The sequence below is a fragment of the Bubalus kerabau genome, chromosome 10 (genome assembly GCF_029407905.1).
Source record: "Bubalus kerabau isolate K-KA32 ecotype Philippines breed swamp buffalo chromosome 10, PCC_UOA_SB_1v2, whole genome shotgun sequence".
Taxonomy (NCBI): Eukaryota; Metazoa; Chordata; class Mammalia; order Artiodactyla; family Bovidae; genus Bubalus; species Bubalus kerabau.
The window spans coordinates 29,846,356-29,871,876 of record NC_073633.1 but is presented as its reverse complement, the minus strand read 5'-3'; the positions used below and the strand labels follow the sequence as shown (position 1 = coordinate 29,871,876).

Sequence of the window (25,521 nt, the reverse complement as noted above, 5' to 3'; positions counted from 1 at the left end):
CATGGACTGCAGCCCATCAGGCTCCTCAATCCATGGGATTTTCCAGGCAAGAGTACTGGAGTGGGGTGTCATTGCCTTAGTGAATATATTTTGGAGAAGGAAATGGCAATCCACTCCAGTGTTTTTGCCTGGAGAATCCCAGGGACGGGGGAGCCTGGTGGGCTGCTGTCTATGGGGTTGCACAGAGTCGGACACAACTGAAGTGACTTAGCAGCAGTGAATATATTTACAGCATTATTGTTATCAAAGTTAATATTATTAATTATAAAAGTATTTTATTAGCAAAGATTAGCTATAAAATATATTATCATACTATCAAAGGGCTCATTTTGATTTCAAAATATCTCCTTCAAATCAACAAGAAAACAAACAAATTGATAGAAAAGACAAAAGTCTGAAGTAGGCATTTGACAATAGAAGATATTCAAATGGTCAATAAACATGTCATTCCCATAAGGTGCATAAGCTGACATAGCTAATTTACACTGGTAGAAATCAGAATACTGTTATAAATGGGTCAGTATCATAAAGGGAGCTCTGAAGGGCTGATAATGCGCTGTTTCTTGATCTGAGTGCTGGTTATAAGGGTGTTGCTTATGTGAAAATTTACCATGCTGTGTGAACTGACCCTTATATTACATTTTCTTATATGAATATAAAACTCCAATAAAAACTAAAATGATACATGATGACCTCTTATTAATTCTTAGTTATAAGGTGACAATAAACTAAAACTAAAATTTCCAGGTGCTTTCATTCTAGTTTTCCTTTTCTGCTACTGAAATATTTAAGTAAGAACACATTTGTGAAACAAGCATGACTTCTGACCATGTGTAAGCATTGACTTTCTATTAATAGATCATAGATGAGAAATGTGTCATTTGTCTTTTTCATCTATCTGAGGTACAAATGTGTGATTTTGATCTTTAGTATCAGGGCTTCCCTAGTGGCTCAGCGGTAAGAATCCGCCTGCAATACAGGAACTGCAGGAGCCTCGGGCTCAATCCCTGGGTCAGGAAGATCCCCTGGAGGAGCGCATGACAACCCACTCCAGTATTCTTGCCTGGAGAATCCCATGGACAGAGAAACCTGGAGGGCTACAGTACATAGGGTCAGAAAGAGTCAGACATGACTGAAGTGACTTCGCACACATGAAACGCATGTAGTATCAAGGTACCAACACGTTGACATTTGGCATTATTAGGAAAAGAGAAAACTCTAGTGAATAGGAAAGGGTGATAAATTGCTCAAGAGGCTTACATCTTATTGATTACAACAGAATTCAAGCTGATCCCAAGCTATGAAAGTCTGGGGAAGTTACGCATTTTTCTCTAGGAACATTGCTAACAAACAGAATATTGGGATTCTGGTAAGGATGAAGAAGTAAATCTACTTGTAGACAATGAACAGTACCTGCCATATCCTTAAATATTAAAGGGCTCCTGAAACACTGTGGCATGCTATGCAGTCAGTGAGATTTATTAGCCAACATCTTTATCGTTAACATTATCCCAGAATCTGGTGCTTGGTTCTGGTTTGCTGTAATAACAGATAAGGAAGTTCATCTTGTCTAAATTTCAAAGTCTGTTGAAATGGAAGAGAGAGAGGAACATTTATAAAGGAGCTTTGGAATGATTATCTTTACACTCCATTTTAGTTAAGGAAGCAATAGCCTCTGTGAAAATCCCTTCCACATGGCCTTAACTAAAAACTGACCAGTATAATATATTTCTCTCTCTTGTGGTTGCTCCTTAGTCTCCCTCATCTAAAACATTTTGAATTTAGAGATGGGAGCAGCATTCTCTTCACAACCACACCCGTGCAAAAACAGACCCTTGTCTTTGCTCTTAATCTCAAACACAGCCCTCAATCCAGGAAACAGTCCAGTAAAGAGAGATTTCCATTCTGAACTGTACTTATGAGAAGAGTGCATTTGACTACTTCCTACAGACTTCCCTGGTGGCTCAGACAGTAAAGCATCTGCCTACAATGTGGGAGACCCAGGTTCCATCCCTGGGTCGGGAACATCCCCTGGAGAAAGAAATGGCAACCCACTCCAGTATTCTTGCCTGGAGAATCCCATGGACAGAGGTGCCTGATGGGCTATATTCCATGAGGTCACAAAGAATTGGACACCACTGAGCACGCAAGGAATATTAAAGGAATGGTATCAGCAGCACCCTGGTTAAGGCCCTGCACTCTTGATAACCATATGTTTGGTTGTTAATAAAAAAGGAAGACTCACAGTTTCCCTCAATAAGAGTGTCAAACAGCCTTCACTGCACATCACAACTTCCCAGCCTGGGGACTCAGCCACCTACTTCTGTGCAGAAATATACTCACAGACACACGCACACATCAGTTTGTGCATAAAAAGTTTTAATATATTTAAGAAAATTGAAATTATATAGAACTTATTCTTTGATCAAAAGTGGAATTGACTTAAAAAATCAATAGCAAAATGATATCTTTAGAAATGCCAAAAAAAAAAAATTTAAAAGAAAAAAAAGCCCAAATATTTGAAATTGAGGCATTGAAATTTAGAATAACCCATAGGTTAAAGAAATAATTACTTGGCTATTAGAAAATATTGTGAGAGAAAATATAGTGAGAACATATACATATAAATGTTATGAGATACAGCTAATATACATAGGAAGAATTCCTCTTTAAATACCTATACTACTAAAGAAAAAGGCTGCAAAACAATTATCTAAGCTTTCAGCAAAAAAGATAGAAAAAGAAGAACAAATTATAACTAATATAAACTGAAATAAGAAAATAATAAAAATGTCAAATTGGTAAAACATAAATAAAATAATAGAAATAATCATAGATACAAAGTTAATTTTGCTAAAAAGATTAATAAACTATATTCCTAGGTAGAATTATCATGGTGAAAAAAGAGAAAACACAAATTAGAAATATAAAGAATAAAAAAGTAAACAATAGTTGCTAAGTGTTAAAAGGATAGAGTCCCTCTGCTGTCCACCTGAAACTATCACAACATTGCTAAGTGGCTATACTCCAATACAGACAAAAAGTTCAATAAAAAGAGATAATAAAAAAATCATTAACAGGATAATGCTACTGTTCATCCCAAGTGGGGATATGAGAAAGTGGGGAAATCTGATTTTTTTGGCGAAGGTGCAATGACTATTCAATGGAGAAATGATAGTCTTATGAGCAAATGATTTAGGGACAATTGGATATTCCTAGGCAAATAACTGAATCTTGGCCTAAATTTCACACCTTATACAAAAATTTGAGGAAAATTGCAAAGTGGACCATACATCCAAGTGTAAAATCTAAAACTATAAATCTTTTTGAAAAAAAAAGTCTTCATGACCAAGTGTTGGACAAAATGATTTTTGTCATGACATCAAAGCACAATCCATAAAAAATAAAATATGTCATCAAGAGTAAAAATGCTTGCTCTGTGAAATATACTATTAAGAGAATAAAAAAGACAAACCACAGAATGGCAGGAAATATTTTCACAATGTATTTTCATCAAAGGATGGTATTTAGAATACAATGACTGTCTAAACTCAGCAGGAAGAAAACAAGTAGTCCAAATGGAAAATGGTTCACCCAGACATTTCGTGGAAGAGCCATGTGTTAGGGAAATAAGCATGTAAACAGATGTTCAACATCATTAATCATCAAGGAAATGCAAATTAAAACCACAATGAAATATCATTCCACATCTTTCTTAATGGCTAAAATGAAAAATAATGATGATACCAACTTCTGGCAATGATGTAGAGAAATTGGATCACTCATACATTGCTGGTAGGTAATGGAACAGTCATTCTGGAAGACAGCTTAGCAGTTCCACATAAACTTAAATATTCACTCACCTTACAATTCAGCAATCACACTCCTTTATGGGCATTTATAATAGAATAATGAAAAACTTATGCTCACACAAAATTTGTACTTGAATATTCATGGAAACTATATATGTGATGGCCAAAAACTGGAACCCAGCCAAACGTTCTTCATTGTGTGAATAGATAAATATGCTGTGGTACACCCATTCAGTACAATATTATTCATAGATCTATCTCAACTTCTATAAGGTTAAGTCTAAATAAACCACTTTAAGTTGAAAATGTTGTAAGTGGAAAAGGCATATAATATACTTAACCTACTGCGCATCAGAGTTTTGCCTGGCCTAATCTTAAAGGTGTTGTACTGAAAGTGAAAACCAGAATGGCTGTATGGGTACAGAATGGCTGTAAGTGGATCAGTTGTTTACCCTCATGATCCCAGGGCTGACTGAGAGCTCAGCTTGCTGTTGCTGCCCAGCATCACTAGAGAAGGTCATACAGCATGTTGCTAGCATGGGAAAAGATAAAAATTAAAAATGCAAAGCATGGTTTCTAGTGAGTGCATATGTAGGTTTCTCACTACCGTACCTTGAAAAATCCTAGGTTGATTCATCACAAGTTGGGGACAGTCTGTAGTGATTAAAAGAAACTTACTATTGATTCATGCAACAGCCTAGATGGATCTCAATGCTGAGTGAAAAAAAGTATCTCAGAAGACTACATGATACATGCTTACACGCCATATTATTACAATTGCATGCATAATGTATGAATTTACTTATACAGCATTCTCAATATATATTGAGAGTGGACAAAATATAGAGATGAAAAGATCAATAGTTGCTAGGAGTTATCATGAGTTGCAGAGGTGGAGGCAGTGTGAAAGTGGTTTGCTCTAGAGAGATGGAACAATTCTGCATCATGACTTTAGTGATGGTACAAAAACCTGTACTTGTGATAAAATTTCAGAGCTATGTATAAAAAAAGAGTGCATATAAAGCTAATATATCAGATTATCATCTGTATTTTAGTAATACTTTATCAATATCAATTTTGTGGTATATATATAATATCTATAATTATATATGCCTACATATACAATACCATGCTGCTGCCCAGTTGCTGTGGACATTCGTGATCTCTTCTACTTAAATACAAGTAGGTTTGGTAATGCAAACCAGAGCATTAGCTGCCTGTAAGCACTCAGAGGTGAAATGGGACAGAGGAGGTGTCTCAACTAATCGTGCAGTCTCCTCCATGCATCAGTCATTAACAACACCACTCAAGCAACTTAAAAGCAAGGAGTTGGCACTGTTTTAGAGACCTTGTCTGTACTTTCTTTTCTTTGTTTTTTTTTTTTTTTTTTGCCTTTGGTTCTTTTATATTAATTCATCCATTAAAATGGTAAAACCAAATGGAAAGTTGACAGCTACATTCAAATGAACGGATAACAGTTTACAAAATTTCAGTCATCGCCTTCTGTGCTGTAGACATATAGTGTGTGCTTGGAGTCTGTAGATACCAAGTTTTGTTGGAGTGCATTATAGTATTCTGGCACAGAAAGAACTGGCATGCTTATCTTAATTTTACTTAACAAAACCAAAAAATAACAAGCAACTAACTAGTGAGACTGAACACTTTGGGCCAGTGAGACATAAAAAATAACATGAGGACAATTCTAAGACACATGATCTAAGAAGTACAATTCTACTCATGAAAGGAATGGGACTGAATATCCTGATCCTCCTTAAAGTCTGATAAATAAGGTTCAATATCAAGTTTCAAAAGAATGATTATTTTATTCTTGTTATAAATTCATACAAACATAAAAAAGAGAATAGATTCTGGAAGTTAGAAGGACTGATATTTTATCATTTTATGTCAAAATGGTTTTATGTATTGAAAAAAACCAAATAGAGCCCTAAAACCTATAAAAAATATGTTAAAAATTTTGGACAAGACTGCCTTTCGCTGAAAGTATGTGAGTTTTTATATAGAGTATTTAGATTTTGGATGGAGAAATGTAAGTATAGGCTAAATGAATGACTAATAAATAAGTAGATTATAAGAAGGGTTCATTGCTTATACTAAATCTTATTTTAGTTCTGCTCATATTGTTACAAACAGCATTATTTTGTTCTTTTTCATGGCTCAGCAATTTCACTGTGGGATTTCCCCAGTGGCTCTGCAGTAAAGAATCCACCTGCCAAGCAGGACACATGGGTTCGATTCCTGGCTTAGGAAGATCCCTGGAAAAGGAAATGGCATCCCACTCCAGTATCTTGCCTCGGAAATCCCCTGGAAAGAGGAGCCTAGCAGAATACAGTCCATGGATCCCAAAGAGTCAGACACTACTTAGTGACTAAAGAACAACAATAATAAAATTGTACATAAGTAACACATTTTATTCATTCCTCTGTCATTTGAAAAGACCCTGATGCTGGGAAAGATTGAGGGCAGGAGGAGAAGTGGACAACAGAGGATGAGATGGTTGGATGGCATCACCAACTCAGTGGACATGGGTTTGGGTGGACTCTGGGAGTTGGTGATGGACAGGGAGGCCTGGCGTGCTGCGGTTCATGGGGTCGTAAAGAGTCGGACATAACTGAGCGACTGAACTGCACTGTCAAAGCACATTTCATTTTGCTGTAACCAAACACCAATAAAAACGTAAAACAAACAAACAAACAAACAAACAAAAATCCTATATTAAATGGGATGGCAAAATTATTCTGTGGTATAATTATAAGTGAAAATCAACTTGTTTGTTCTTTAGTTCCATTCAGTTCAAACCTTTAAAATAATAGCTTTTGCAAAGCCCCCTTTCAGGCACAGCCTACTTTAATTACCTGTGGAGGAAAAAATTGATAAAGAAAGGTTTGTGGTGAGCTAGACTTTTTTTCCTGTCTGTGCACAGACCATGTCACCTATGAACACAACAAATCCCACTTCCTGTTTGAAGGGGTCACACAGGAACCAGATACTATGTATATGCGCTGCCAGGCACTCAGACACTGAACTCTCAGCTTGAGGCAGAACTAGGCACATTTGTGCAGGGGAATCCATGCCTCATGCTGCTCTCCAGTCTGCCCTGGGTGTTCCTGGCCTTCATCTTCTCTGGTAGGTATTCTAAAAGAGAAGCAAATATCTTATGATTTCAGCTTGGATTTTTTTAGTCTAATTCCTATACTATTTTATTCACTGCTCCATCTCTGTTTTCTGATTTTCCCCACAGGATCCAGTGTAGCCCAGATAGTTACTCAAGACCAGCCATACATTTCCAGTCCAGTTGGGGAGATAGTCACACTGAGCTGTCAATATGAGACAACTCAGAGCAGTTACAACATTTTTTGGTACAAACAACTTCCTAGTGGAGAGATAATTCACCTTATTGGTTTGGGTTCTTCTAGACAGAATGCAAGGTATGGCCGCTACTCTGTAAATTTTAAGAGCTCACGTAAATCCATCAGCCTCACGATTTCAGACTTAGAGCTGGAAGACTCTGCAAAGTACTTCTGCGCTCTCTGGGAACTCACAGTGCTTGAAGTAATAGGAAAAGCTGAACAAAACCCCCAGAGCTTAATAAGAGAGAGCCCTGCTGCTGCGGGACCCAGGCTGAAATACACACCTGCAGACCCCAGACAAGAAATGGTAGTTCTGCGGTTGCTTCATCTGTGGCCTGGATCAGAAGATTTAATTCTAAATAAAAGCTCCTTCTATGTCATTTGGAAGCAGGTGCCTAGAGTAACTTTCTACTGATACATTCTCCTCCTGAATTTTTGACTTTAAATCAGCCACACAGAACATGTGCAAAAGTCTAAATTTGAAAACTTGTCCCATAAAAATATAGAATGGCAGTTTTACCTAAAGAGGCTCACATCACAAATCTGGATCTAGAAGCTGAAATTGTCATGAAAATCATCTCCTTAGTCCTTTCCCCTCAGACTTCGTGTTGGGGCACAAATGGAGGAGAACCACCAGTGATGTAGAGTAAGAGATAAGTTATAAGGATTAGAACACAGGCAACAGGTAGAGCTGGTGGAAGAGTTAATAAAAACTGTTACATTTGCATTTGGTACTGAGTTGAATTCACTGTAAGTCAACTAGAATAACATTTGTGAAGGAAAGTTGGATGTGGACATAAGCATGGAGAAACTGTGGCATGTATGGAAATATATGAGGACAATGGAACCCACAGGACACTCTAAAACTTGTCTGTCTCTAACCTCCTTAGGGCTCACAGTAGTGGGTGAACTTCAGGAGAAGTGGATGTCATTTGCCATCATGCTACTTGCATACTTGGTCTAATACAAAGAGAACATGAGTAAGATATCTGGTGGAAGGTCAAGGGGTTTTAAGTCAACAGTAAATTGAACTATCAGAGCAGCAGCAACAGTATGTATTGCCATAGTGCCTGGAGCCCTGCACCAACCTGAGGAACATAGAAACATGCTACTTAATCATAAGTACCTTCCAAAACTTACATGACTCTCTTTCATGGCCAAACCTAACCCAGAACAATAGAGGGAAGCAAATCCTGGGAAATAGATTATCAGATTGTTACGTTGACACAGTAGAAACCTACCATAACAGCTTAACTGGTTAACTTCCCTCTTTGTTAACTAGGCATTCATCAGTACCTCTTTGAATACCACAACTTTCTAATAAATACCACAGGAAAACTATGCTTCCTGTTAATATAATGCAATTATTCTTCATTCAACCAAAAACAAGCTGTCTCCTTCAAAGAGAATACCAAATTCATTTATCCGTTTAAGATTCTTTCCTCTTCTAGCTAAATCACACTCTCCCACTGAATCCTGATTCTTAACTACTGAGATACAACGAGATAAAGATTAATTTGTAGTGGCATATTTTATGTTATGACAGGCAGACAAACAGGAGAGGGAAGTTAAAAATGGTTAATGTATACATAAATATATTCATATAAAATTAAAATAATTTTATAACTACTATAGCTTTTGTTACTGCAAATGACCACATGATTGTAACTAGGGTTTATAACTACCTCAATCCATTACCCATTCCATAAGCTCTTTATCATAGCAAGAACCCACTCACTATTGTACTTGACTTCCTATAAAGCAAGCTGCTTATTCAGGAGCATTGCTATGTGGACAGTCATAAAGATGAATAAGAAATTCTGCAAGTCAACTGGTATGGTTTTAGCAGAAGTTTGCAAGGCACTGAAGACAAATCCAAGGGTCTATTTTAGTGGGAAAAAAATCTTGCTAATACTCATGGGAAATTGATGGCATTGTATTCTGGGAAATATCATTAAGAGTGATACCTGACTATCATCACAAGCAACAGCAGTCACAACGGAAAGCATTTGTAAATTTTCTAAAGAAACCAAACAAATAAAACTTGCAAGGGATATTCTTATGAGCATGAAAGTATATTTTTAAATTGCTTTTTTTTTTGTCATTGTTGAAAATCACTGCTAAGAGAGTGGAAAGTCAATGCCAGCATGGAAGGGAATATATGAAAAAGACATTTCTGAAAAAGGAATCAAATACAGAATATATTAAAAGCTCATAAATCAAGAAGAAGAGAAAATAGTTAACCAGAGTGGCAAAACCTTAGAGATCCAAATCAAAAATATTATATCCAATAGGTAGTAAACATGCAAGATGACCTTGATTTTACTATTTTTAGGAAAACCAAAATCAAACCTCACCTCTTTCATCTATGTCCTCTCAGCACCCTGAGTGGATCAATGTATCAATGTAGCTAGTTGTATATGATATCAAAAGGATAAAGGAAAAATAATGACTGTCTCCAGGAAAATAAGAGATTAAGTAAATGTCCTAGAAGCTTCCATCCCTGAACTGATGTTGTGAGGGGGTTGGGTGGGGGGGAAGCAGATCACAGATCTGGACACTGAAGCAAACGCAAGTTTTAGTAGAATAAAGAAAGTTAATATTTACTGAACTTGCTATATGTCAGGAACTACAGAATGCATTTCCGATTCATTATCTAATCTAAATATCAAAACCCTATGAGACAGGTTTTATTGTTCCAATGCTTGTAATCTTTGGGAAATGAGACATACATAACTTTCCAAACTGTGAAAAATGTCTCAAACTTTTATTGTCATCCAGGGAGTACCATTTAGAGGGCTCCTTGGAGAAGATTTGGGTATGAGGAATCTCTTGACCCAGAACAGGATGAATGGATGTTTCAGTGATGGTGGCACTATGGTTAAAATGGAACCTAAAGAGATCTATGAAGAACGGTTCTATTAAAATCTGCAGTACCTTCTAGAATTGACACCCAAAAAAGATGCTCTTTTCATCACAGGGGATTAGAATGCAAACTCAGGAAGCAATGCAAACTTATCTCAGCAAGTTTGAACTTGGAGTACAAAATGAAGCAGGGCAAAGGCTAATACAGTTTTGTCAAGAAACACACTGGTCATAGCAAATACCCTTTTCCAACAACACAAGAGACCATCTACACTTGAATATCACCAGATGGTTAATAAAGAAATAAGACTGGTTATACTCTTTGCAGTCGAGGATGGAGAAACTCTTTCAGTTCAGTTCAGTCGCTCAGTCATGTCCGACTCTTTGCAAACCCATGAATCGCACCACGCCAGGCCTCCCTGTCCATCACCAACTCCCGGAGTCCACCTAAACCCATATCCATTGAGTCAGTGATGACATCCAGCCATCTCATGCTCTGTCGGCCCCTTCTCCTCCTGCCCTCAATCCCTCCCAGCATCAGGGTCTTTTCAAATGAGTCAGCTCTTTGCATCAGGTGGCCAAAGTATTGGAGTTTCAGCTTCAACTTCAGTCCTTCCAATGAACACCCAGGACTGATCTCCTTTAGGATGGACTGGTTGGATCACCTTGAAGTCCAAGGGACTCTCAAGAGTCTTCTCAACACCACAGTTCAAAAGCATCAATTCTTTGGCACTCAGCTTTCTTCACAGTCCAACTCACATCCATACATGACCACAGGAAAAACCATAGCCTTGATTAGACGGACCTTTGTTGGCAAAGTAATGTCTCTGCTTTTCAATATGTTACCTAGGTTGGTCATAACTTTCCTTCCAAGGAGTAAGCATCTTTTAATTTCATGGCTGCAGTCACCATCTGCAGTGATTTTGGAGCCCAGAAAAATAAAGTCTGACACTGCTTCCACTGTTTCCCCATCTATTTGCCATGAAGTGATGGGACTGGATGCCATGATCTTAGTTTCCTGAATGTTGAGCTTTAAGCCAATATTTTCACTCTTCTCTTTCACTTTCATCAAGAGGCTCTTTAGTTCTTCTTCACTTTCTGCCATAAGGGTAGTGTCATCTGCATATTTGAGGTTATTGATATTTCTCCCAGCAATCTTGATTCCAGTTTGTGCTTCATCCAGCCCAGCATTTCACATGATGTACTCTGCATATAAGTTAAATAAGCAGGGTGACAGTATACAGCCTTGACGTACTCCTTTTCCTATTTGGAACCAGTCTGTTGTTCCATGTCTGGTTCTAACTGTTGCTTCCTGACCTGCATATAGATTTCTTAAAAGGCAGGTCAGGTGGTCTGGTATTCCCATCTCTTTTGGAATTTCCCACAGTTTGTTGTGATCCACACAGTCAAAGGCTTTGGCATTGTCAATAAAGCAGAAGTAGATGTTTTCTGGAACTCTCTTGCTTTTTCGACAATCCAGCGAATGTTGGCAATTTGATCTCTGGTTCCTCTGCCTTTTCTAATGCCAGCTTGAACATTTGGAAGTTCATGGTTCACGTATTGCTAAAGCCTGGCTTGGAGAATTTTAAGCATCACTTTACTAGCATGTGGTGAGCCTTTACAGTCAGCAAAAACAAGATCTGGAGCTGACTGTGGTCAGATTATGGGCTCCTTATTTTAAAATTCAGGTTTAAAATGAAGAAAGGCTGGAGAACCAATAGGCCATTCAGGTACAACCTAAATCAAATCCCTTAATTTAAATAATTTAAGCAGTATTCAACATAACATTTTCATTAAATTCAATAAATCCATTGGCTCATTCAGCAAACAGATAATTCTTGAGTGCCTAGTCTGTATCAGCCTCTCATAAACATTTGAATTATATGGGCTTTTGAGTAAATTTTAAATATGGGAATGTTGGATACAAATGAAAACTAAAGAGATGAAGAAGTGAGAATCATATGACTGCAATAAAGCAGTCAAAGATAGTTAAACCCTTCTATAGAGTGTTTAGGACCAAGAAAATACAGATGAGTACAGAGGTATTACAAGTAAGATGTGTGTGCTGTGTGGTAAGTTACTTCAGTCATGTCTGACTCTGTGAATGCATGGTCTATAGCCCAGCAGGCTCCCTTGTCGAAAGGATTCTCCAGGCACAAATATTGGAGTGGGTTGCCATGTCCTTCTCCAGGGGATCTTCTCAATCCAGGGATTGAAACTGTGTCTCTTAAGTCTCCTGTATTGGCAGGTGAGTTCTTTACTAGAGTCACCTGAAGTGAAAGTGAAAGCCACTCAGTCATGTCTGACTCTTTGTGAACCCATGGACCGTAGTCCATGGAATTCTCCAGGGCAGCATACTTCTCCAGGGCAGAAGTGGGTAGCCTACCCCTTCTCTAGTGTATCTTCCCAATCCAGGAATCAAACCAGGGTCTCCAACACTGCAGGTGGGTTTTACCAACTGAACCATCAGGGAGTTACCTGAGAAGATTATTTACCTTCAAACCTGAGGAACTTTTCAAATACTTGCTTGCTGACTTTGAGTCTGGGTTTAGCTCTCCAGTTCTTTTATTCAGTCACAAGAAGGGGCTGCTTCATCTGAAAACTGTTTCTGGGAGAAAGGAAGGGAAACTTGTTTTCCATTGATGTGCCAAGAAAAGGAAAAATGATATGCTTTCATCTTCTTTAGACAACTTGTGCTTTATTATCCCTTGTTCAATGTGTGTGGTCAAGGATTCAGGGGCTCTTAGCCCAATAGCCTAAGCCCTTTCCATGTACCACCCTAAACACTGCTTTCCCATTTCCCTGCTCTGATTATCCCTTCACCTTTCTATTCCTTAAAATCTTTTTCCCCAACTCCAGCTTTTTTTTTTTTTTTTTTTTTTTTTTACCATTCATACTCTTCTCTGCCCGAACCCCACTTGGTTTGCCTTTCTTTCTGTCTATTCCTCTGCCTTAGCATCCTTGCTGCACAGCAGCCACAAGCATTGGCATAGGGAACATGAGGATTAAGGACCACTGTTCAAGGAGGATGAGGTAAACACCATCTATATCAATCAGTTAGTATATTAAGAACAGATGTATGAAAAATGTCTACCTAGATGGCGATAGATGCATGCTTCCAAGAACACTTACAAGAGCTCTGAGTTCCAGGATGTGTAGCTTTTAGTCTCAGTGTTAATCTTTCCATCTCCCAGACCACATCCTACTTTTGAATCTCCCAAAGATTTTCTGAAACGTGGATGGGAATTTTCATCATCTTACAACACGGAGCTCAGTGCATTTTTCTGGGATTAAATACTGCATTCCACAAGCTTCTTGGAGCATCAGCCAGTTTCTTAGGAAACAAATGATAGACCAATGGTTGTGCATAGACACATCACTGTGATTGGTGTTCCTTTGCCAGAGCCAGACATTAAACTTCACAGATGATTGCACAGTGAGCTGGGAACGTTTCACCATCTTTTGGGGACATGACTAAAACAGGGGAGGAAGACCTAGATAAGGAAATGCTTGGTCATTGGCTCAGAAGGTTCTGGCAACAACACAGTGGTATCTGCACTCATTGTAAGTCTTTACTAACAGCTGTTGCCTCTGTTCTCTGGAACCTCCTTAAGCCAAGTCTCAGACACAAGCCTGAGCTCTGAGCCCGTGGTCCTAGCTTGTCCTTGAAGTATGAGGCTGGTGACTGGAGTAACTGTGTTTCTGACCTTGGGTGAGTGTTCTCTGTCTACAAGGGATGACTTGAGGGCAAAGAGCCACAAAGTTATTTGCTCTCTACTCCTCTCCCTGTGCTTTATTCAGCATTATAATGATGGAACTGAGAAATTATCTGTGGATTTGCTAAAGAGGACAGATATCTACATGACAGGTTAAATAATGGCCATGATTCGGGACGAGTCCTTAGCAGTAAGCAGATTGTAGGAAATCTCTGTGTCTATTGAGCCAACCACCCATGGAACAAAGCCAATGGATCTCTGATTCTTGCCACATCTTCGGTCTCTAAGACCGAAGTTGTTGTTCAGTCACTAACTTGTATACAACTTTTTACGTACATGGATGGCAGTATGCCAGGCTCTGCTGTCCTCTACTGTCTTCTGGAGTACACTCAAATTCATGTCCACTGAGACGGTAATGCTGTTTAACCATCTCATCCTCTACCGCCCCCTTCTCCTTTTGCCTTCAATCTTTCTCAGAATCAGGATATTTTCCAATGAGTCAGATCTTGTCATCAAGTAAACAAAATACTGGAGCTTCAGTTTCAGCATCAGTCCTTCCAATGAATATTTAGGGTTCATTTCTTTTAGATTGACTGGCTTGATCTCCTTGCAGTCCAATAATGAACACCAATAATATTTTTTGCAGGACATAAACAGAACAGTGGAGTAGGGGTTATGGGAGGGTTGTGACTTTGATCCATAGAATTACACTGATTTGTGCTTTGGAGCTAATTTGATTTCTTAACCCCATAGGGAATGTGACTGATGCTAAGACCACCCAGCCCAGCTCCATGGATTGTGCTGAAGGAGAAGATGTAAACCTGCCTTGTAATAACTATACCATTGGTAGAAATGATTATATACATTCATATCAGCAAAATCCCAATCAGAGTCCACAGTATGTCATTCATGGCTTATGAAGCACCGGAAACAGCAGCATGGCCTCGCTGAACACAGCTTCTGACAGAAAGTGCAGCACCTTGGTCCTGCCCCAGGTCACCCTGAGAGACGCCGCTGTGTACTACTGCGTCCTGAGAGAGGCACACTGGGACAGACGGGGCTGCACCTGTGCAGTGTTTCTCTGGTGGCCAGAAGGGGGGACACAGTGGGGGAGCAGTCACAAAAGCAAATCTAGTGTCATCTGGAAGGAGAGTCAGAGAGCAGTAAGAGATGAGGAAAATGAAGGGAAGGAAAAGGGGAGAAGATGCATAAAGAAAAGTTAAAAAGGAGGACAAGGAAGTGGTGCTTCATTGGTTGATGTGGCTGAGAAGAATTATATGGCTGCTAAGAATCCTAATTGCAATACAGAAATAAAGTGAGAAGCACTAACAATTTGTCATGGTTCTTCCTTGTATCAATAAAATGTTGGTTCCAGTGTGTTAGTCTCAACCTACAAGTGAGGAAAGTACAAATAATTCTCCTGTTCCAAAGGCTTTTGTGTGAGGCCTCAAGAACTGTAGCCTGCCAGGCTCCTCTGTCCAAGGGATTTTTCAGGCAAGAATACTGGAGTGGGTTGCCATTTCCTCCTCCATGGGATCATCCTGACCCAGGGATCACACCTGGTCTTTTTTGTCTCCAGCACTGCAGGCAGATTATTTACCACTGTGCCACCTGGGAAGAGGTCCAGTTCATTCTTTACAATGCCCATATAGTACTCTGAGACATTCTGTCATTAATTGCCTTTCCATTAATAAACAATTGTTTCCATTGCTGTGGTATCATAAAGAGTGTTGTCTTTATATATCTTTGTAATTCATTTTTGTATCTACGGGGACATCTCTATTATAATGTAATGTCTGAAACTAGAATGGCTATTCACAAAACAAGGAGCTTTTAAAATATTTTTGAGAAAGTGACAACTTGCCATTCATGTGGTATAAACAATTATATTTCAGCTAACAGGGAAAAGGTGCAGTTTGCATCCTCTAAAAATTGAGAAATGCCAATATTTTTCATAAAATCTGAATAAACTTTGTTGATAGTCATTTTACTGGCCCCACAGAGTTCCAAAGAATAGCAAGGAGAGATAAAAAAGCCTTCCTCAGTGATCAGTGCAAAGAAATAGAGGAAAACAATAGAATGGGAGAGACTAGAAATCTCTTCAAGAAAATTAGAGATACCAAGGGAACATTTCATGCAAAGATGAACAGAATAAAGGATATAAATGGTATAGATCTAACAGAAGGAGAAGATGTAAAGAGGTGGGAAGAATACACAGAAAAACTATATAAGAAATGATCTTCATGACACAGACAACCATAATCACTCAACTAGAGCCTGACATCCTGGAATAGGAAGTCAAGTGGGCCTTAGGAAGCATTACTATGAACAAACTTGGTGGAGGTGATGGAATTCCAGTTGAGCTATTTCAAATCCTAAAAGATGATACTGGGAAAGTGCTGCATTCAATATGCCAGCAAATTTTGAAAACTCAGCATTGGCCACAGGACTGGAAAAGGTCAGTTTTCATTCCAATCCTAAAGAGAAGCAATGCCAAAGAATGTTCAAACTACTGCACAATTTCACTCATCTCACATGCTAGCAAAGTAATGCTCAAAATTCTCCAAGCCAGGCTTCAACAGTATGTGAACCATGAACTTCCAGATGTTCAAGCTGGATTTAGAAAAGGCAGAAGAACCAGAGATCAAACTGCCAACATCCACTGGATCATGGAAAAAGGAAGAAAGTTCTATAAAAACATCTACTTCTGCTTTATTGACAATGCCAAAGCCTTTGACTGTGTGGATCACAACAAACTGTGGGAAATTCTGAAAGAGATGGGAATATCAGACCACCTGACCTCCCTCCTGAGGAACCTGTATGCGGGTCAAGAAGCAACAAAACTAGACATGGAACTGGACATGGACTGATTCAAATCGGGAAAGGAGTACATCAAGGCTGTATATTGTCACCCTGCTTATTTAACTTATATGCAGAGTACATTATGAGAAATGACGGACTAAATGAAGCACAAACTAGAATCAAGATTGCCGGGAGAAATATCAACAACCTCAGATATGCAGATGACACCACCCTTATGGCAGAAAGCGAAGAAGAACTAAAAAGCCTCTTGATGAAAGTGAAAGAGGAGAATGAAAAGTTGGCTTAAAACAGCATTCAGAAAACTAAGATCATGGCATCCAGTCCCATCACTTCATGGCAAATAGATGGGGAAATAGTAGAAACAATGACAGACTTTATTTTATTGGGCTTCAAAATCACTGCAGATGGTGACTGCAGCCATGAAATTAAAAGACACTTGCTCCTTGGAAGAAAAACTATGACCAACCTAGACAGCATACTAAAAAGTAGAGACATTCCTTTGCCCACAAAGGTCCGTCTAGTCAACGTGATAGTTTTTCCAGTGGTCATGTGTGGATGTGAGAGTTGGACTATACAGAAAGCTGAGTGCTGAAGAATTGATGCTTTTGAACTGTGGTGCTTGAGAAGACTCTTGAGAGTCCCTTGGACTGCAAGGAGATCCAACCAGTCAGTCCTAAAGGAAATCAGTCCTGAATATTAATTGGAAGGATTGATGTTGAAACTGAAGCTCCAATACTTTGGCCACCTGATGGGAAGAGCTGATTCATTGGAAAAGACCCTGATGCTGGGAAAGATTGAAGGCGGGAGGAGAAGGGGATGACAGAGGATGAGATGGTTGCATGGCATCACCGACTCTATGGACATGAGTTTGAGTAAGTTCCAAGGGTTGGTGATGGACAGGAAAGCCTGGCCTGCTGCAGCCCATGGGGTCACAGAGTCAGACATGACTGAGTGACTGAACTGAACATTCATACAATAAAATATAATTTATAGATCTATTTCAACTTGCAATAGGGTTAAGTCTCAATAAGCCATTTTAAGTTGAAAATGTCAGTAAGTGGAAAATGCATTTAATATACTTAACCTACTGTGAGTCAGAGCTTTGCCTGGCCTACCTTAAAGGTATTATACTGAAAGTGAAAAATGTAATGGTTGTATGGGTACAGAATGGTTGTAAGTGTATCGGTTGTTTACCCTCCTGTTCCTGGGTCTGACTGAGAGCTCAGTTCATGGTTGCTACGAAGAACCATCAGAGGATGTAATACAGCATGTTGCTAGCATGGGGAAAGATAAAAATTCAAAAATCAAAGTATGGTTTCTAGTAAATGCATACATAACTTTCTCTAAACCTTAAAGTCAAAAATCCTAAGTTGATTCATCATAATTTAGAGACAGTCTCTTGTGATTAAAAGAAACGAGTATTGATACACTCAATAGCCTAAATGGATCTCAATGCTGAGTGAAAAAAAAGTCAGTCTCAGAAGACTACATGGTAGATGATTACACTTAACATACTTTTATGACTGTATACATAATGTATGAGTTTACTTATATAGAGTTCTTATAAAGACAAAATATAGAGATGAAAAGATCAGCATCTGCTAGGGGTCATCACCAGTTGCAGGGATGGGGAGGGCATGAAAATGGTTATCTTTAGAGAGACGGAACAATTCTGTATCATGATTTTAGTGGTGGTACAAAAACCTACACCTGTGACAAAATTTCACAGAGCTATGCATAAAAAAGAGTGCATAGAAAGCTGAGGTATCGGGCTATCATTTGTATTTTAACAATATTTTAGAGCTCTAAAACCCAGAAAAAATTTCGTTAAAAATTTTGGATAAGACTGCCTTTCTCCAAGGTCAAAGTCTGTGAATTTTTAAAAAGAGTATTTAGATTCTGGATGGATAAATGTAAGCATAGGCTAAATGAATGACTAATAAGTAAGTAGATTACAAGAAGGGTTCATAGCTTATACTACATCTTATTTTAGGTCTGTTCATGTTGCTGCAGATGGCATTATTTTGTTCTTTTTCATGGCTGAGTGCTTTCATTGTGGGTTTTTCCTGGTAGCTCTGTGGTAAAGAATCTGCTTGTCAAGCAGGAAACGTGGGTTCGATCCCTGGGTCAGGTATAGTCCCTGGGAGAAGGAAATGGCACCCCACTCCAGTATTTTTGCTTGAGAAATTCCACAAACAAAGGAGCCTAATGGGTCACAGAGTCTGAGAAGACTGGCAACTAAAGAACAACAATAATTTCATTGTACATATGTGCCACATGTTTATCCATTCCTCTGTCCATGGACATTTCATTTTGCTGTAACACTACATTATAAATCAAGTATGCTCCAATAAAAATTTTAAAAACAAATCCTACTTTAGATGGGATGGCAAAATTTTTCTGTTGAATAATCATCAATGGATGTCAACTTGTTTGTTCTTCAATACCCCTCAGCTCAAATCTTTACTAATAACTGCTTTTGCAAAGTCCTCTTTCAGGCTCAAACTGAAGCAGGGTCTCCAGCATTGCAGGCAGATTCTTTACCAACTAAGTTATCAGGGAAGCCCTTTTTTCAGATTCAGTGTAACTTAATTATTGTGAAAGAAAAATAGACAAAGTAAAGGTTTGTGGTGAATCACACTTTTTTCCCCCATGGTTACCTATGAACATGACAAACCCCACTTCCTGTTTGAAGGAATCACACAGGAACCAGTTACTATGTATATGTGCTGCCGGGCACTCAAAGACACTGAACTCTCAGCTGAGGCAGAACTGAGCACATTTGAGCAGGGGATTCCGTGCCTCATGCTACTCTCCAGTCTGCTCTGGGTGCTCTTGGCCTTCACCTTCTCTGGTAGGGGTGCTTCCAAGCATGGGTGCGCGTGTTCAGGGTGAAAGGACGGCACACAGGAGCACGGTGCTTCACAGGGACTTGGGGAGGAAAGGGGGACTGGGGAAAAGCAAGCACCTTATGATTTCAGTTTGGTTTTTCTTTTTGGAGACCTAAATGAGTCCAATTCCTACACTGTTTTATTCACTGCTTCATCTCTGTTTTCTGATTTTTTCCACAGGATCTGGTGTGGCCCAGAAAGTTACTCAAGACCAACCAGAAATATCCAGTCAAGTTGGGGAGTCAGCCACCATGAACTGTCAGTATGAGACAAGTTGGAACAGTTATAACATTTTCTGGTACAAACAACTTCCCAGTGGAGAGATGATTTACCTTATTGGTCAGAATTCTTACAGCCCGAATGCAAGGTATGGCCGCTACTCAATACATTTTCAGAGATCACGTAAAGCCATCAGCCTCATTATCTCAGCCTTAAAGCTGGAAGACTCAGCAAAGTACTTCTGTGCTCTCTGGGAACTCACAGTGGTTGAAGTGATAGGAAAAGCTGAACAAAAACTCCTGAGCTGGATAAGAGAGAAGACCCCCTCCCCCACAACCTGACCCCCTCCCACCCCCGCTGCAGGACTACCACCAAAATACACACCTGCAGACCCCAGACAAGAGATGATAGTCCTGTGCTTGTTTCATCTGTGGTCTGGATCAGAAGATTTAATACTAAAAGAAAGCTCCTTCCATGTCATTTGGAAGCAGGTGTCCAGGGTAACTTTCTACTGCTATATTCTCATCTTGAATTTTTGACTTTTAAGTCAACCATCCAGAGTATGTGTAAAGTTGTCTAAATTTGAAAACTTGCCCCATAAGAATATAAAATGGCAGTTTCACCTAAAGATCCTCACATCACAAATCTAGGTCTAGAAGCTGAAATCGTCATGAAAATAATTTCCTTAAATCCTCTCCTCTCAGATTTTGTGTCGGGGCACAATTAGAGAAAGAGAACCACCAGTGATGTAGAGTAAGAGATAAGTTATAAGGATTAGAACACAGGCAACAGGTAGAGCTGGTGGAAGAGTCAATAAAAATGGTTTTATTTGTAGTTGAGTTTAATTCACTGTAAGTCAACTAAAGTAACATTTGTGAAGGAAAGTTGGATGTGGACATAAGCATGGAGAAACTGTGACATGTATGGAAGTGTATGAGGACAACGGAACCCACAAGTCACACTAAAACTAGTCCGTCTCTTACCTCCTTCATCGCACAGTGGTGGGTGGCCTTCAGGAGAAGTGGATGCCATTTGCCATCATGCTACATGCATACTTGGTCCAACACAAGGAGAACATGAGTAAGAGATCTGATGGCAGGTAGAGGAGTTATGAGTCAATAATAAGTTGAACAATCAGATAATCAGCAACATTATGTATTGCCAGTCCCTGGAGCTCTGCACCAACCCACGGAACATAAAAATATGGCTACTTCACCACAAGTACCTTCCAAAACTTACACAAATCTCTTTCATGGCCAAGCCTAACCCAGAACAAAAAAGGGAAGCAAATTCAAGGAAATAGATTTTCAGATAGTTAAGGTGAAACAGTACAAAGCTACCATAATACCTTAACTAGTTAACGTCCCTCCTTGTTAACTAAGTATTCATCAGTACCTCCTTGAACAACACTACTTTTTAATAAGGACAACAGGAAAATTATGCTTCCTGATAACATGATGTAATTATTTCTTCAATCAGCCAAAGCAACCTATCTCCCTCAAAGAGAATACCAAGTTCATTTATCCATTTAGGGGTGATGCTCTTTCCTCTGATAGCTGAATCAGAGGATCCATTGAATTCTTTAACTTGACTACTGAGATACAAAGAGATAAAAATTAACTTGCAGTAGCACATTTTATTGGAGAAGGCAATGGCACCCCACTCCAGTACTCTTGCCTGGAAAATCCCATGGATGGAGGAGCCTGGTAGGCTGCAGTCAATGGGGTCGCTAAGAGTCAGACACTACTGAGCGACTTCACTTTCACTTTTCCCTTTCATGCATTGGAGAAGGAAATGGCAACCACTCCAGTGTTCTCGCGTGGAGAATCCCAGGGACGGGGGAGCCTGATGGGCTGCCGTCTATGGGGTCACACAGAGTCGGACACGACTGAAGTGACTTAGCAGCAGCAGCAGCACATTTTATGCTACTACAGGCAGGAAAACTGGAGATGGAAGTTAAAAATGGATAATGTATACATAAATATATTCATATAAAATGAAAGTAATTTCATAACTATTATGTTTTTCATTACTGCAAATGGCCACAAGGTTGTAACTGGTATTTATAACTAGCTCCTGCATTACCTATTCTATAATCTCTGCTCATAGAAAGAATCTCCACTCACTGTTGTACTTAACTTCATATAAAACAAGCTCCTGATTCAGGAACAACGCTATATGGAAAGTAATAAAGATGAATAAGGAATTCTGCAAGTCCACCTCTGTGGTTTTGGCAGAAGTTTGCAAAGCATTGAAGACAAATCCAATGTCTATTTTAGTGGGTAAAACTCTTACTAATACTCAGGGGAAATTGATATGCTGTATTCTGGGAAACATCATTAATAATGATACCTGGCTTATCACAGGCAATAACAGACACAAAAGGCAAGCATTTCTAAAGAAAACAAACACATAAACGTTTCAAGAGCTTCTTATGAGCATGAAAGTATATATTATTTTTAAATTTTATTTTATTTTTAAACTTTAAATAATTGTATTAGTTTTGCCAAATATCAAAATGAATCCGCCACAGGTATACTTGTGTGCACCATCCTGAACCCTCCTCCCTCCTCCCTCCTCATATCATCCCTCTAGGTCATCCCAGTGCACTATCCCCAAGCATCCAGTATCGTGCATTGAACCTGGACTGGCAGCTCATTTCATACATGATATTTTACATGTTTCAATGCCATTCTCCCACATCTTCACACCCTCTTCCTCTCCCACAGAGTCCATAAGACTGTTCTATACATCAGTGTCTCTTTTGCTGTCTCATATACAGGGTTATTGTTACCATCTTTCTAAATTCCATATATATGCATTAGTATACTATATTGGTGTTTTTCTTTCTGGCTTACTTCACTCTGTATAATAGGCTCCAGTTTCATCCACCTCATTAGAACTGATTCAAATGTATTCTTTTTAATGGCTGAGTAATACTCCATTGTGTTTATGTGCCACAGCTTTCTTATCCATTCATCTGCTGATGGACATCTAGGTTGCTTCCATGTTCTGGCTGTTATAAACAGTGCCGCGATGAACATTGGGGTACACGTGTCTCTTTCCCTTCTGGTTTCCTCAGTGTGTATGCCCAGCAGTGGGATTGCTGGATCATAAGGCAGTTTTATTTCCAGGTTTTAAGGAATCTCCACACTGTACTCCATAGTGGCTGTACTAGTTTGCATTCCCACCAACAGTGTAAGAGGGTTCCCTTTTCTCCACACCCTCTCCAGCATTTATTACTTGTAGACTTTTGGATCGCAGCCATTCTGACTGGTGTGAAATGGTACCTCATAGTGGTTTTGATTTGCATTTCTCTGATAATGAGTGATGTTGAGCATCTTTTCATGTGTTTGTTAGCCATCTGTATGTCTTCTTTGGAGAAATGTCTATTTAGTTCTTTGGCCCATTTTTTGATTGGGTCATTTATTTTTCTGGAGTTGAGCTGTAGGAGTTGCTTGTATATTCTCGAGATTAGTTGTTTGTCAGTTGCTTCATTTGCTATTATTTTCTCCCATTCTGAAGGCTGTCTTTTCACCTTGCTAATAGTTTCCTTTGATGTGCAGAAGCTTTTAAGGTTAATTAGGTCCCATTTGTTTATTTTTGCTTTTATTTCCAGTATTCTGGGAGGTGGGTCATAGAGGATCCTGCTGTGATGTATGTCAGAGAGTGTTTTGCCTATGTTCTCCTCTAGGAGTTTTATAGTTTCTGGTCTTACGTTTAGATCTTTAATCCATTTTGAGTTTATTTTTGTGTATGGTGTTAGAAAGTGTTCTAGTTTCATTCTTTTATAAGTGGTTGACCAGATTTCCCAGCACCACTTGTTAAAGAGATTGTCTTTAATCCATTGTATATTCTTGCCTCCTTTGTCAAAGATAAGGCGTCCATATGTGCGTGGATTTATCTCTGGGCTTTCTATTTTGTTCCATTGATCTCTATTTCTGTCTTTGTGCCAGTACCATACTGTCTTGATAACTGTGGCTTTGTAGTAGAGCCTGAAGTCAGGCAGGTTGATTCCTCCAGTTCCATTCTTCTTTCTCAAGATCGCTTTGGCTATTCGAGGTTTTTTGTATTTCCATACAAATTCTGAAATTATTTGTTCTAGCTCTGTGAAGAATACTGTTGGTAGCTTGATAGGGATTGCATTGAATCTACAAATTGCTTTGGGTAGTATACTCATTTTCACTATATTGATTCTTCCAATCCATGAACATGGATATTTCTCCATCTATTAGTGTCCTCTTTGATTTCTTTCACCAGTGTTTTATAGTTTTCTATATATAGGTCTTTAGTTTCTTTAGGTAGATATATTCCTAAGTATTTTATTCTTTCCATTGCAATGGTGAATGGAATTGTTTCCTTCATTTCTCTTTCTGTTTTCTCATTATTAGTGCATAGGAATGCAAGGGATTTCTGGGTGTTGGTTTTATATCCTGCAACTTTACTATAGTCATTGATTAGTTCTAGTAATTTTCTGGTGGAGTCTTTAGGGTTTTCTATGTAGAGGATCATGTCATCTGCAAATAGTGAGAGCTTTACTTCTTCTTTTCCAATTTGGATTCTTTTTATTTCTTTTTCTGCTCTGATTGCTGTGGCCAAAACTTCCAAAACTATGTTGAATAGTAATGGTGAAAGTGGGCACCCTTGTCTTGTTCCTGACCTTAGAGGAAATGCTTTCAATTTTTCACCATTGAGGATAATGTTTGCTGTGGGTTTGTCATATATAGCCTTTATTATGTTGAGGTATGTTCCTTCTATTCCTGCTTTCTGGAGAGTTTTTATCATAAATGGATGTTGAATTTTGTCAAAGGCTGTCTCTGCATCTATTGAGATAATCATATGGTTTTTATTTTTCAATTTGTTAATGTGGTGTATTACATTGATTGATTTGCGGATATTGAAGAATCCTTGCATCCCTGGGATAAAGCCCACTTGGTCATGGTGTATGATCTTTTTAATGTGTTGTTGGATTCTGATTGCTAGAATTTTGTTAAGGATTTTTGCATCTATGTTCATCAGTGATATTGGCCTGTACTTTTCTTTTTTTGTGGGATCTTTGTCAGGTTTTGGTATTAGGGTGATGGTGGCCTCATAGAATGAGTTTGGAAGTTTACCTTCCTCTGCAATTTTCTGGAAGAGTTTGAGTAGGATAGGTGTTAGCTCTTCTCTAAATTTTTGGTAGAATTCAGCTGTGAAGCCGTCTGGACCTGGGCTTTTGTTTGCTGGAAGATTTTTGATTACAGTTTCAAATTTCCGTGCTTGTAATGGGTCTGTTAAGATTTTCTATTTCTTCCTGGTCCAGTTTTGGAAAGTTGTACTTTACTAAGAATTTGTCCATTTCTTCCACGTTGTCCATTTTATTGGCATATAATTGTTGATAGTAGTCTCTTATGATCCTTTGCATTTCTGTGTTGTCTGTCGTGATCTCTCCCTTTTCATTTCTAATTTTATGGATTTGATTTTTCTCCCTTTGTTTCTTGATGAGTCTGGCTAATGGTTTGTCAATTTTATTTATCCTTTCAAAGAACCAGCTTTTGGTTTTGTTGATTTTTGCTATGGTCTCTTTTGTTTCTTTTGCATTTATTTCTGCTCTAAGTTTTAAGATTTCTTTCCTTCTACTAACCCTGGGGTTCTTCATTTCTTCCTTTTCTAGTTGCTTTAGGTGTAGAGTTAGGTTATTTATTTGACTTTTTTCTTGTTTCTTGAGGTGTGCCTGTATTGCTATGAACTTTCCCCTTAGGACTGCTTTTACCGTGTCCCACAGGTTTTGGGTTGTTGTGTTTTCATTTTCATTCGTTTCTATGCAAATTTTAATTTCTTTTTTGAT

General features: G+C 38.7%; 2 gene segments (V, D, J or C); both read left to right on the top strand.

Annotated features, from left to right (window-relative positions):
- The first annotated feature begins 6,907 nt into the window (after window positions 1-6,907).
- On the top strand, window positions 6,908-7,595 carry LOC129622043 (T cell receptor delta variable 1-like). The segment is given in 2 exon segments: window positions 6,908-6,956; window positions 7,072-7,595. Coding segments are annotated over 2 exon segments (573 nt in total).
- Window positions 7,596-19,389: 11,794 nt separating this feature from the next.
- On the top strand, window positions 19,390-23,007 carry LOC129620476 (T cell receptor delta variable 1-like; the record flags this gene model as incomplete). The annotated part of the segment is given in 3 exon segments: window positions 19,390-19,438; window positions 19,656-19,940; window positions 22,979-23,007. Coding segments are annotated over 3 exon segments (363 nt in total), but the record flags the coding sequence as incomplete, so codon positions are not given.
- Between the last annotated feature and the right edge of the window lie 2,514 nt (window positions 23,008-25,521).